This window comes from Palaemon carinicauda, chromosome 3 (assembly GCF_036898095.1).
Source record: "Palaemon carinicauda isolate YSFRI2023 chromosome 3, ASM3689809v2, whole genome shotgun sequence".
In the NCBI taxonomy this organism is placed as follows: Eukaryota; Metazoa; Arthropoda; class Malacostraca; order Decapoda; family Palaemonidae; genus Palaemon; species Palaemon carinicauda.
Window position 1 is genome coordinate 41,803,138 of NC_090727.1, and position 15,149 is coordinate 41,818,286.

The window sequence follows — 15,149 nt, forward strand, 5'->3', positions numbered from 1 at the left end:
ATTGGGTCCTTTCTACATTATTCCCTTTTTAAGACAAATGGGAATTATATTCGCTGCAATGATAATTAAACCTTATTTTCTGAATAAATTATCCATTTTTCCATCGTCATTACTGTCTCCAATTCTAATTCTACGTGTGTTAATTGATAACACAGTCATTTAACTTAATTAACTTTTTTTTTATTGCATTATCATCAGTCGCTGCTTCTTAATTAGAAATATAGTTTCCTCTCTTAATTAGAATTACAAGTGTGAGAGCTGGAAATGACTCAATGAGAGAGTGACCCAGAATCAGATCTCGGGAGAGTTATTACTTCAGTAGCATACTCGAATTGTCATCATTGATGGTAATATAAGAAATGGTTGAGACGGTAAGTCCCACTCCAAGGGATGTCACTTACCCTCCTGATGCTTGAATTATGGTACTTTTAATTTCTATACTAATGTAAGGGCAAGAGGTGGGAGATTCTAGACCTTAATTAGAAGAAATGTTATCAAAGGCAAAAACAAATACCTATTTAGATTCTTATTGGCTTTTATATAGGAATACATAACTACTGTATATTAATATCATAATTTCCTTTATCGCTCAAGCAAGCGAAATCCTGATTAATTGATTTTCATGCCCGATTAATTAAGAGACATGAATGAATTTTCCTCCTTTATCATTTATTGGAAACACTTTTTAATTACATTTTGAAACGACCAGAAATAAAGACCCTTCAAAGAGGATCAAAAACTTCCCTTTTCAACCGGCATATTGTGGAAATCGTGAAGTCAGAGGATCAGCTGTAATCAATTTCTATCTTTCATTTTCATCACAGGAAGTGTAGTAAAGGATTATTTTCTTGGCCTTAATCTAAATGGAAAAAGTTAGAACAGAAAAAAAGACTTTTCGCTCCTAGAGTACAATGGAATCTTAAGATCAACAAGGGGAAAATCTGTCTTGTCCAACGACTCTATTCAAGTGTTATTTTCATACTAAGTTTCTAAATGATTTCAACTCGTCGGTTTACATAAAGAAAAAAGTATGTTATAACATAGGACGGCCTTCACATATTCTAATTATAAGAGGCATATTCCAGAAGGGAGTTTTCACAACATTGTTCCTAAAAATTTATATTTGATATTCCTCACATCCATCTTTTCAACTTCATTGTAAATGGTCTATTTGTCAATTATATGTTCCTGTAAATATTTTCTAAGTTAAACTAAACGTTGAATGGAATCTTCAATCTTTGTTTACATAAGTCATGAGCCTACAACAACAACAAACAAATGAGGGACGGCATTCTTGAAACCCAAACAACGTGTTCCTTAGATTGCTATGCAACCAAATTAAGTAAGGTCCCTTTTTGGAGGCTAAATTCAAATTAATTTGTAGTTTTTGTTTTTGTTGTTAAATATTGCTTAGAAGTTTAAAAGGGAACCATATATATTTGTATATAGAAACATAAAGAAATGTGAAGTAAAATTCTGTTATAAAATTACTTGATATTAAAAACAAATTGAAAGTCAAGTATGTTCTAAATATTGAATTAACTGATGAAAGTGATCAAAATTTGAAATTCATCTGCCCTCATTCTTCACATATAAGTTTCTCGGGGAAATGAGATTGAATAAATAAAACTCATTATTAAACTCTCTCAGGAAAGATATCAGATTTATTTCCGGGAAAAATTATGCTGAAAATAATAAAAAAAATAATAATTTCTTTGATTTGGCTTTTTTCTTATTTCGTAATTTTCTCCCTATGACGTATCGATATAGATTCATTTTTTAGGGGTTTTAGTCTGAAAGAAGAAGGCTGCATTATAGGGAAAATAATTCAAATTATAGTCTTGGTCTACAAAGGAGTAATCGAGATAAAAAAACTAAAAAGGAGCTAAGTAAAGATTAACATTAATAATAAACTAATCTATAAAATAAATTTTAAACTACGCTTGCAAATCAGAGTAAAGTATTATTATTATTATTATTATTATTATTATTATTATTATTATTATTATTATTATTAGCTTGTGCTAATGACATTGACTTTTCTCCGATGGTTACATTATTCTTATATATATATATATATATATATATATATATATATATGTATATAAACATATATATATACATATATATATGTGTATATATATATATATATATATATATGTATATAAACATATATATATATATATATATATATATATATATATATATATATATATATATATGTGTGTGTGTGTGTGATTATATATATATATATATATATATATATATATATATGTATATATGTATATATATATATATATATATATATATATATATATACATATATATATATATACACATATACACACACATATATATATATATATATATATATATATATATATATACATATATATATATATATATATATATATATATATATATATATATATAAGTGAAAATTAAAGAAATATTCTTTTTATATATTTTGATCAATAAAAACTCTTTAAAGCCATAATCCTATATCTATGCACTAAACGAAAAGGCCTTTTCGTATGTCATTTTTGCCAGGTATTGTTATAGTAAAATAATGAGATAAAGTCTCATCCAATGTATCTGTTAATCAAAGTCAAACTTGATTGGTCATCAACGGGTTATCATAGAAGATAAAACTTACTTTGGTGCTATGAAAGGTCTATGACTTCAACAATGATGACAACAACGACCACGTCAACGACAACGGCAACAACAATAATGACGAGGACAACGAAAATGACAACGACAACGACAATGACAACGACAATGACGACGACAATGACGACGACAACGACCACGACAAAACGACCACGACCACCACGATAATGATGACAACAACGACGACGAAAATGACAACGACAACGACGACGACAATGACGACAACAACGACGATGACAATGACGTTGATACTGATGATTTCAATGACGACAATAATAATGATGATGACAACGACGATGACAATGATAATGTCAATGACGACGACAACGACGATTACAACGAAGACGACAACGATGATGACCCGGACGATAATGTCAACGGCAACGATGACAATGACGACGACAACGACGATAATAATGACGAGGACAACGATAACGACATCGATGACAATGACGAAGACAATGACGACAACGGAAACAGAAACAACAACGCCGTCAATGCGACTACAACGATGACAACATCGACGACAACAATGACAACATCGACGACAATAACAAAAACATCGATGACAATGATAACGACATTGATTACAATGACAAAGACAACGACGACAACGACAACATCAACGCCGTCAATGATGACGACAACGATAACAACATCGACGATAATGACGACAACACCGACATCAATGACAACAACAACAACGACAACAACGACGACAATGACGACAACGATGACAATGACAACGTCAATGACGATAGTAATGACGACAACGACGATGACAATAACGACGAAAATGACGACGACAGTGACGTTGATGACAACGACCACAATGACGACGACAATGACGATGACGATAATGACGACAATGACAACGACAATGACGACAACAATAACAACAAAAATAACGACAATGATGATGACAATGACGATGACAACGACGACGTCAAAGATGACAATAACGACGACAAACCACAATTACATCGACGACAATGATGACAACGACGACAATGATGACAACGACGACAACAACGACAACGACGACGACGACGACGACAACAATGGCAACAATGACAACGACGATAACGACGCTATCAAGGACGACAATAACCATGACAACATCGACGATAATGACGACAACATCGACGACAATGACAACAACAATAACGACAGCAATGATGACAAAGGCGACAACGATGACAAAGACAATGTCAATGACGACAATGACGACAAAGACGACGACAACGACGATGACAACAACGTCGACAATGATGACGACAGCCACGATGACGACAACGACCACAATGACAACGACAATGACGATGACGACAATGACAATAATGACAACGACAATGACGACGACAATAACGACAAAAATAACGACAATGATGAGGACAACGATGATGATAATGACGACAATGACGACGACAACCACGATTACATCGACAACAATAATAACAACGACAACAACAACAACGACAACGACGATAATAACGACGACAATGACGATGACGACGACAACGACGACAATGATGACGACAACGACGAAAACGACAACTTCGACGAAGACGCCATCAACAATGATGATGGGATGGAGAGCTTTTGGTGAACAAAATGAGATTATGAAACTAAACTGCCACTTTCTCTAAAAAGAAAAGTTTTTAATTTTATACTAATAAAAAAGTAATGTCTGCTATTATACAAAAATTATTATAAGCTATGAATAAATTCAAAGGAATGAAGAATAATGGAGAGCTTACATGTTATTTTTAATTTAGAGAAAAGAAATATGATATTATCAGCATTAGCTTTTGGATTTTCTATGGAATATTCATATAAAAACTAAGCTGTTTATTTAAAAACCATATTATTTCTACTTTGTCCAATTGAGTACTATTGCCGTTCTGCGGCAGGAACAGGAACTAGAACATTTTGTGATTCTTCAGGCAAAGTATAATATTTTTTACCAGTTGTGAAGTAACTCTATTTCCCTTCATGTTATATTTTCAAAGTATCAACTTCTATCCTATTAGTGAATGCATGTTGCATTATATCTCAAAAATTCATTAGCTACACTTAGTTTGCGATGTGTGAAAACATTTATGCATTTATTCCAGCTTCAAAATTTTTTCTCGAATGTTAAACAATTAATGACTGTGCGTAATTCCATGTCCATTAAAAATTTCTAGCAATTTGCCATTTTATGATATGATGTTAACGACCAATTGCATTATCATTTCATCAAAGAAACCTCCGTTTTAAAAGATAATTTTAAATGAATTATAAATTCTTCGAATATTAATAGTAAGTACGAGGAGCCAGTTAGGTGATGACTGAGAGGCGAGGTGTATGCAACTAAACTTTATCAAACAATCATCGAGTTTATATACAGCAACTTCTGAGCAAGAATGTCAACAAAATTTTAAAATGATAAAGACTATGCTAGCATGATAACACAGGTTGGTCTTTTAACAGAGCAGGGAAGAGCAAATGATAAGATAAAAAATCAGAACCGTTGCAGTGTACGAGTGGGTATGAAACACGTGCGGTACTATTATTATTATTATTATTATTATTATTATTATTACTTGCTAAGCTACAACTCTAGTTTGAAAAGCAGGAGGCTAAAAACCCAAGAGCCCCAACAGGGAAAATAGCCCAGTGAGGAAAGGAAACAAATAAAGATAAAATATTTTAATATCAGTGAAAACATTAAAATAAATATATCCTATATAAATTATACAACTTATTCTTAATATCCAAAGCAAATGCCAACGAGCAGAACGAAGCAAATCTACCTATGAACATTATTATCAAACACCCAAACTATTCCATATCTGATACTCAAGAAATGTTGATGTTTCTTACAGTAATCAAAATAAAGACGGATGTTAAGTATTATTCTATCTTCACACTAACAAACAAACAAAATCCTTAACCATAAACAATTTGGGACAAAATGCCAACGAAAGTTATGACACTTTGCAAAACTCTTTCATAATTCAGCTTCATCTTCGAATTGTTCCCAAAATTCAAAGAGAGAAATGTAAGAGACAAATTGATTCCGATCTGGAGTAATCCCAAGATATGAAATGAAATCACAGTTTCAATCATTAGAGACGTATGAACCTTTAAACACTTATGAAATATGTATTTCTGACAGAGTCCAATCATATTCAGGTATCATTAAGTAATGATAAACGAAATGATTCCTAATTCCTGCAACAAGCTTCCAGCCTTTATACAACTTCTGCATTGAGCTTATTAGACTCCACTAACAAATGCAAGCAAAAGATTTCCCCCAATAAACATCATTACGCCATTAATGTTTTATCCATGAGAAAGCATTCGTAATCTTTTCAGCAAGCAGCAACACAACCGGATACTGAGTAATGGATTCATTATTGACATTTGCATATGAGATGTGAAGCATTTATTGGCAGGTGATGTAAAATGAAGGGATTGGGATACGAGATATATCACGTCTCTTATCGAAAAGGGACGATGAAGCCAAAAACTGAAATTAATTCTTGAAGGAAATTATTTCTTACTCAAAATCTCTAAGGGTACTAATGAAGGGAGGAGGTCTTTCATAAGATTAATGGATTAATGATGCATTTTATAGGAAGGGAGAAAGAATAAATAGAAAGAATTTGCATTTCACGGAAAAAATGTGAGATAAGTAATATATAAGGGATAAATCTTAGAGAAGGAATGAAATACAACTAAGCGATAAAGGATACTTTTTTTATAGGAAGAATTCTTAATGACTAAAAGATAAAAGATACATTTTACTGAAGAAAGAGAAGACGACTAACTAAAAAAGGATGTATTTTAGAGAAGCTATGCCAGGGTCAACTTTTTTGAAAGGGAGGGTTCCATCAAAAGTAGAGCTAAATGGATTTGTTCATCCAAAGGTCGGAAGAAACAGATGGAGGAAGGGTTTAAGGTTCAAACAGGAAATGGGCAATAAAACAGAATTTCATGTAAAAGGAAAATTCAATAATTTGTAATTATAGAAATATTGAAAAAATATAGAAAAATAAAAAAAAAATTAGCAAATATGCACATATCGTAATGCAATAAATATTACTTAGGAATGAAGAAACAAAATTTTTATAACGAGCATGAGAGCGCACATACTCACATTCATAAGACATACATATATATATATATATAATATATATATATATATATATATATATATATATATATATATATATATATATGATACATTTTTGCACATTTAAACGTGTTTTTCATATTTCAAATAAGCCATATATATTAATACATTAAAGTCTGGATTCTCTTAACGACCTCGGGATCAGAGCCCCAGGCGGAATCACCCAAAGACCATAGTATCAGACCGGCCGGGATTTGAACCCTGGTCCAGGATACCTGTATGCCAGTGACCATACCACTCAGCCACGAAGAAAGATAAAAGCCAATGACAATTTTTCTGTACATATACCTGTCAAATTCAGGTTTTCTGTACTTAGAATTGAAATTAACCCAACTTCACCATCGTAGCTAATTGGTAGGTTTGGGACTTGACATTCGATTAATGATAAATGTTTGCACATTTAAACGTGTTTTTCATATTTCAAATAAGCCATATATATTAATACATTAAAGTCTGGATTCTCTTAACGACCTCGGGATCAGAGCCCCAGGTGGAATCACCCAAAGACTATAGTATCAGACCGGCCGGGATTTGAACCCTGGTCCAGGATACCTGTATGCTAGTGACCATACCACTCAGCCACGAAGAAAGATAAAAGTCAATGACGATTCTTCTGTACATATATCTGTCAAATTCAGGTTTTCTGTACTTAAAATTGAAATTAACCCATCTTCACCATCGTAGTTAATTGGTAGGTTTGGGACTTGGCATTCGATTAATGATAATTTTTTTGCACATTTAAACGTGTTTTTCATATTTTAAATAAGCCGTATATATTAATACATTAAAGTCTGTTATACTTCGATTTGATTTCCAAATTTTACTTAACCTACCCATTGAGGGAGAGAGAGAGAGAGAGAGAGAGAGAGAGAGAGAGAGAGAGAGAGAGAGAGAGAGAGAGAGAGAGCACAACTTTTATCAATAGCCAGAAAATAGTAAATATTAATATCAAATTGCCAAAAATCAAACAGGGTCTACTTTAACTCTTTTCTTTTTTTTTACAGCGTAGATTATTGAATACACAAAAGCTTATTTGCAGACTTCGGCCCATAGTTACCAGTTTGTCGATTTCAGCTCTAAAAATCATTCAATAATCGTGATTAGTATGATATATACGCAATAGAGCACCCATTTCCAATCTTCATTTCTAAACCTTTATATAATGCGTAAAGCCATTTAAAAGATATTTTAACGAATTCAAAATATATTTTAACGAGTTTTTTAACATCTAGCTGGCAAATCTGCACGCGAAATATGCGTCGGTTAAGCGAATGGAAAGCCTTTCGAGTAACGTTTCGATATTTGGTATTGCACTTGTGGAAAGGAATGTTTACATCCGGTGTTTCATTTATATAAATCCAGCCAATTGGTCTCGGTTTAGTGTTTGCACTGCAAGCAAGTTTTGACCTTGAAATTAGAAGATTGTTTTCCCTGGGCGATATTGCTTTTGCATTTCCTCAACAGGAAGATATTTTTTACTCTATTGTGAAATGCATGTGGGTATATGCTTGTGTTTGAGTGCGTGCGTGAGTATGTGCGAAGATATGTATATGAATTATCATTAGCATCTTCATCATCATCATCATCATCTCATACGCCTATTGACGCAAAGGGCCTTGGTTAGATTTAGACAGTAGTCTCTATCTTGAGACCACTTCTCCTTTCATCACCTACTTCGTGCTTCATAATCCTCAGCCATGTAGACCTGGGTCTTTCAACTCTGCTAGTGTATTGTGGAGCCCAGCTGAACATTTGGTGAACTAATCTCTCTTTGGGTGTGCGAAGAACATGCCCAAACCATCTCCATCAACCCCTGATTAGATACTTTAATATGAATTAAAATATCGAAAATTATATCTCCTATTTCATATGTTGTAGTTTCGCTATTGTTTCACTTCCTTGACGATGGAGAAGCTTCTGCGAGTCTATGAGGAGTAGGCTATCAATCCGTTTCGCTAAGATTGTGGTGACCGATGTAGTAACGTCCCTGACTGGTTATCGCCAGACTGGGGTTCAAGTCTCGTTAGTTTCTTTGGTTGCTGCAACCTCAACATCCTTGTGAGCTAAGAATGGGGTGTTTGGGGGAGCCTATAGGTTTATCTGCTGAGTCATCAGCAGCCATTGCCTAGTACTTCTTGTTCCTAGCTTGTGTGGAGAGGAGGCTTGGCTGCTGATCATATGTATATATGGTCAGTCTCAATGGTATTGTCCTGCTTGATAGAGCAATATCACTGTCCCTTGCCTCTGCCATTCATGAGAGCTTTTAAACCTTTAAAATAGACCGTTGGTTGTTTTAGGGACGTTGTCTTGTCGCCTCAAATAGGCTTTCATTTGGACATGGGGCTCAACACTCATTTTGAAGATGAATCGACCTGGCGTCGCAAATCCGAAGGTCAGAGGCAAAACTCCTATGCAGTTTGGAGATGTCTTAAGTCACCTTATTATGTTATATGAATGCCAAAGTCCTGTCTTTAGAAAACGGCCGGCCGGCCCCCTCAAGGGTGAGGAAGGTTTTAAATCTCTCACTCACTCAAGTAGGAAGTTAAAACTGTGTGATCTGTTTTGTTATGTATTTTTAAATAGCTGTTAAGATGTACCGTATATTGATGCCTATGAAAAATATTTACAGTAGATGATTGACCAGTTTAGCGAAACATGTGATTCTCTCTCTCTCTCTCTCTCTCTCTCTCTCTCTCTCTCTCTCTCTCTCTCTCTCTCTCTCTCTCTGACCTTGAGCAAATTCTGAAACATATTGGTTTATTGGCTGATGGTTTAACATTTGACGTGTACTATGTAAATTTTAGCAGATAGATTAGTGTTCTTTATTCATGGAATAATCCACGGAAAAATGAAGCTAAATTAGAACTTTATAATAAAATCCTATTCAAAGAATAGCTATAAAAAGAATAACAATATGCACGAGCTATCCGTGTATTCATTGGTGAATTATGTTGGATGAATGAGTGTATGATGATCTATCGTTCTGTCTATTCCTAATAACACGTTAGATAGGCGCTTGTAAATGGTTGAATAAACTTGCCAAATTTCACAGTCACACTTGGAAATTGAAGCATAACAAATTCTAAATTGCAGTGCCTTTTTTTAAGTATGATTCGCAGAAATCTGTAACCGAATGCTGAAATAAGCAAATCATTCAATACTGATACTATCCTCTGTGTGCTAAAAATCATCATACTCAATATAGTTCAGTTTCCCAGTTTTATCTATCAATAAATTTGTAGAAACTATAAACAATCTTACCTTCTTTGATGAGGCATATTTTAAAAGGTTTAAAGGTTTAAAGACCGCTCATAAATGGCAGAGGCCAAGGACAGTGACATTGCCCTAGCAAGCAGGACAATACCCTAAGGAATGACCATACCAGTGCCCAAGCTTCCTGTCCATCCATACTGGAACCAAGGAGGACCAGGCAATGGCTGCTGATGACAGTAGATAAGGCCTATAGACTCCCCCAAACACCCAATCTTAACTCACAAGGCTGACGAGGTTGCAGCAACCAAGGGAACTAACGAGTTTGAGCGGGACTCGGACCCCAGTCCGGCAATTACCAGTCAGGGACGTTACCACGTAGGTCACCACAACTCCTAGGTCACTGTCTGTGTATGTAATTATATCTAACCATATGCACAGTAAATTTTATGTTTATAATTTTTATAGAAACTCTCTAATATTGAGATAATTTCTTTTCCCCATTTTTCTTTTCGTTTTACTTTCTCTTCTAACCTTTGAAATATAATCATTAAATATACTAATCGTAACTTTTATTGAACTAACACATGTAAATAGAATCTTAAAAGTAACACAAATTACTTATTACTTCATAAAGACATAGTATCATCGGAAAAATTGTTTCAGTGATAAAATAAAAGTATAGTTTAAATATATATATATATATATATATATATATATATATATATATATATATATATATATATATATATATATATATATATATATATATATATATATGCATTTTCATTAAAGAGTACTGTTGTATTGTTGCCAATATAAATACTACAGGGATCTTCGCATACAGAATATAATAAGATATTACTGGTTGCATAGGTCGGGAATCCAAGACAGCTCGCGTGTCAAGTAGGGCAACATCCTTCCGGATGAACGAAGGATTTCCGACACCGAAGGGCACCCCCATTCCATCGCTTTCCAGGCTTGAGCGTGGCTATAATTTGACTTCGGTTGAGTGTTCAAGGTTAGTTCATGGAAGGCAATGCTCGGAGTTTCAGCTATAATTAGTTTGTCTTATGCGCTTTCTCTAAGAACAATCTATGTTTCAGAGAGCTTTTTCAGTTATGGATATCGATGTAATGTTGCCAATTAGGTTTTAAACATACAATATAAGATTGAATGTTCAGTTCAATTACATTAGTTTTATCTATTAAAGCAAATAAAGAACATAACAACTTTAATTTAAACCACTGTAAAAATACACTGAAACTATACATTATGGACGCAATAAATTTGTTCCCTTATTGGACTAGAAAGTGTTATAATTTGATCATTTTGTATTATCCATTCATACCGTTTTTTGTATAGAGGTTATCAATGGAGGTTATCTATAAGGATTATACAAAAAAAATTAATTATTGCACAATACAATAGGCTACGTAGATCCATTGACAATGAAATCATTCAAACTTCCAACTCTTATTCAATTGTCTGTAGAACAATTCAACAGGTTGTGATTTCCAAATGAGCAAATACGTAGGTAACTCAATTGCGTCGCTGATTACACACATACAAGCGCACGCGCGAGCGCGCTGCGTGAACATTTCTACAACATTGTATATTACGCCATATTCGGAGGTTCATCAGACTAACGCCGTTAAAGGGGTTTTTACTTTACTTGATGGAGAAATCTGAAGTTAATCTTTAATTAACTTTCTTTATTTCTTTTTTCCGTTATCACTATACCTGACTAGAAAATAAGTTTCCCATATTATTAGTTGGTGAATTATAAATAAACATATAAGCAAAAATTATGCCAGAATTATTATTTTAACTTTTCCTATAGTTCTAAACTTTATTTGGAGCTATATCGTTATAGATAATTCCATTTAATTCATTTCAATCTGGCTTACTCTACCAAATAAATCACCATTACCTGAAACAGTTGTTTCATAATGATCAAAAGTAATCTCCAAGCAAATGCGTCGTGATTTTTCAATTTTAAACCATCTGAAACAAAAATTGTGGTTAGCCATATCATAACGACAATAAAACGTCTCCTACATTATACATTCCCTCATTATTCGGTATTCTACTTCCCAATTGAGTTTTTGACTGTCTTTCTCCCTATCACCTACGCTTAAAACATTAAACATAATTTATTTACACTTTCTTTGATGCTAAAAAAATTGTCCCTTTCCTTTTTACTTAAATTTACTTTAAAAATTAATGCTCTTGTTTACTTTGGAAGCCGAGTAACTCAAACTAGTTGGGTGTTTACCGTAGACTTATGTGCCCATACTAAATTTACTAAATTAAATAAGTCGGGTAGTGACCGTAGCCTTTTCAGACCTTCTTCTCTTCCTCCTTTTTTTTTAATACTCCTTTTCCTCTTTTCCCCTTTAATCTTCTTCTTCTCTCTCTCTCTCTCTCTCTCTCTCTCTCTCTCTCTCTCTCTCTCTCTCTCTCTCTCTCTCTCTCTCTCTCTCAGCAATCTTTTAATTTTCTCCTACTTTCCGATGCTTTACCAGTCATTTCGTAGTTAAGTTTTATCCTATCTTTTATGAAGCTACTTTCGAAAAGAATTTCAATAATTCAGGAGAGTAATTGTTACAAATAAATTACTCGTGTAAGCGCATATTTGCTGGCAAAAGCGCGTGCTAATTTATGGTTTGCTTAATAGGAAAAAATGAAACAATGGCAGCAAATAATAATAATAATAATAATAATAATAATAATAATAATAATAATAATAATAATAATAATAATAATAATAATAATAATGATAATAATAATAATAATAATAATAGACTGGAAGTCTTTCTTTTTGAGACATTCTTATTGTGCAGAGTTTAAATTAAACTATTCTCATTATTCTTCTGTTCATATTCATTTAAGACAGGATAAAATATTATTACGTATAAGTATTTCAAAGTATTATTCTTTATTTTGTTTCAATAATATAAAACAACAATAACGACGACATTCAGATAATAATAACAGTGAATTTAATTTCTGAAGCCGTAAATAAAGCACACATTGATTGCCTCTTAAATCTTACCTGGAGTATTTCGTCTGATCTTGGTTTACAGCGATAAAAGCTTTATCTGTCCGTAATATCTGTTGGCAGGGTTTCCTTAAAAACCCTCTGATATGGACAGCAATTGGTGAGGTGCTCTTTGGTCCTTGACCAAAAATGCTGAAGTAAGGCAGATCCATACTTCATAGAGCCTCTTTTGATATCGGCCGTAGATAAAATGGTTCGCAAAATCTTCACTGAGCCTCGTTTAAAAGCTTAAAGATAAAAGAAAAGAATAGGAGAAATAAAAGGATGAGGATGGTGGTGGAGGAGGCTTATGGGAAGGAGAGGGATGAGATAGGAAATACTGGATATTTTATGAAGAAATGTATTGTTCAGTATCGAGTTGGCTTGAATTTATTTAGAATCTTTTTCTTTTCTCCCTACTCTTGTTTTATCTATGAATTATTGAAATAGAAATTAGTGTATAGGTGTGATAGTGGCATAACCATTCTCTCTCTCTCTCTCTCTCTCTCTCTCTCTCTCTCTCTCTCTCTCTCTCTCTCTCTCTCTCTCTCATGATTAGATATCTATAGTATCTGTAGGAAATTTCAGTGTAATGTTAAAATTTTCATGCAACTTTCACAACCCAGTAATCACGAACGTAATTGATAAGAATAAGTAGCAAGTATACCGCTAAAAAATTTGATGGAAAATATCATGCATTAAAGAATTTTTAAAAATTGGATCTAATTCATTACATTCATAATATACAAATTAATTCAAATCAACGCAGTTACCTCATTAAGAGTATGGTAACATTTTTATCGCGTGTATTATTATTATTATTATTATTATTATTATTATTATTATTATTATTATTATTACTTGCTAAGTTACAACCCTAGTTGAAAAAGCAGGATGCTATAAGCCCAAGGGCTCCAACAGGGAATATAGTCCAATGAGGAAAGGAAATGAGGAAAAACTGAATATTTTGAGAGCAGTAACATTAAAATAAATATTTCCTATATAAGCTATAAAAACTTTAACAAAACAAGTGGAAGAGAATGAAGATAGAATAATGTGCCCGAGTGTACCCTCAAGCAAGAGAACCCAAGACAGTGGAAGACCATGGTACAGAGGTTAGGCCACTACCCAAGACTAGAGAACAATGTTTTCATTTCAAAGTGTCCTTCTCCTAAAAGAGCTGCTTACCATTACTAAAGAGTGTCTTCTACTCTTACCAAGAGGAAAATAGCCTCTGAGCAATTGCAGTGCAGTAGTTAACCTCTTATGAGAGGAAGAACTCTTTAGTAATCTCAGTGTTATCAAGTATATGAGGACAGGGGAGAATATATATGTATTACAGCTAACAATTGTAGAGTCAGAAGAGATGCAATATAGAGCTATATTTGTCCATCTCCGTCTATGTCCGTCCAACCCGATTCGTCTTATTGAAATTGGATGGAACCATTTGTGGCACCACCGATTGACGAGGTCTTCTCGGCCATATGCATTTCCAGCGCCTTATCGCATCAGGCGAAGTACAATACAGTGTGTCAACGGCGAAGGCTTAGTTGGAAACAAGATGGCTGAGATTGATTCCATGTTCAATGATGTATGATGTCTATATATTTAACTTTCTGAGTAACATCGGATTTGCTTCTTGGTAATTGTTTATTCTTTTAAGATTATAAAAGATAAATCAATAAACATCGTTTTAGTGAATTATCTTATCATTGAAATTAAACTTATATTTATGTATTGATATATATATATATATATCTATATATATATATATATATATATATATATATATATATATATATATATATATATACACATACATATACATATATATACATATATACAGATATATATATATATATATATATATATATATATATATATACATATATATATATATATATATATATATATATATATATATATATATATATATATATATATATATATATATATATATATATATATATATATATATATATATATATATATATATATATATATATATATATATATATATATATATATATATATATATAT

The 15,149-nt window shown here is 32.8% G+C and overlaps 1 protein-coding gene across 1 annotated transcript; it reads left to right on the forward strand.

Annotated features, from left to right (window-relative positions):
- Positions 1-3,184: 3,184 nt before the first annotated feature.
- LOC137631567 (putative mediator of RNA polymerase II transcription subunit 24) lies at positions 3,185-4,282 on the forward strand. Its single transcript, XM_068363391.1, has one exon. The coding sequence runs from the start codon at positions 3,185-3,187 to the stop codon at positions 4,280-4,282; it is 1,098 nt and encodes a 365-aa protein (XP_068219492.1).
- The last annotated feature ends 10,867 nt before the right edge of the window (positions 4,283-15,149 follow it).

Coding starts and splice junctions, on each gene's coding strand:
- LOC137631567 (XM_068363391.1), top strand. CDS start 3,185: ATGACAACATCGACGACAACAATGACAACATCGACGACAATAACAAAA.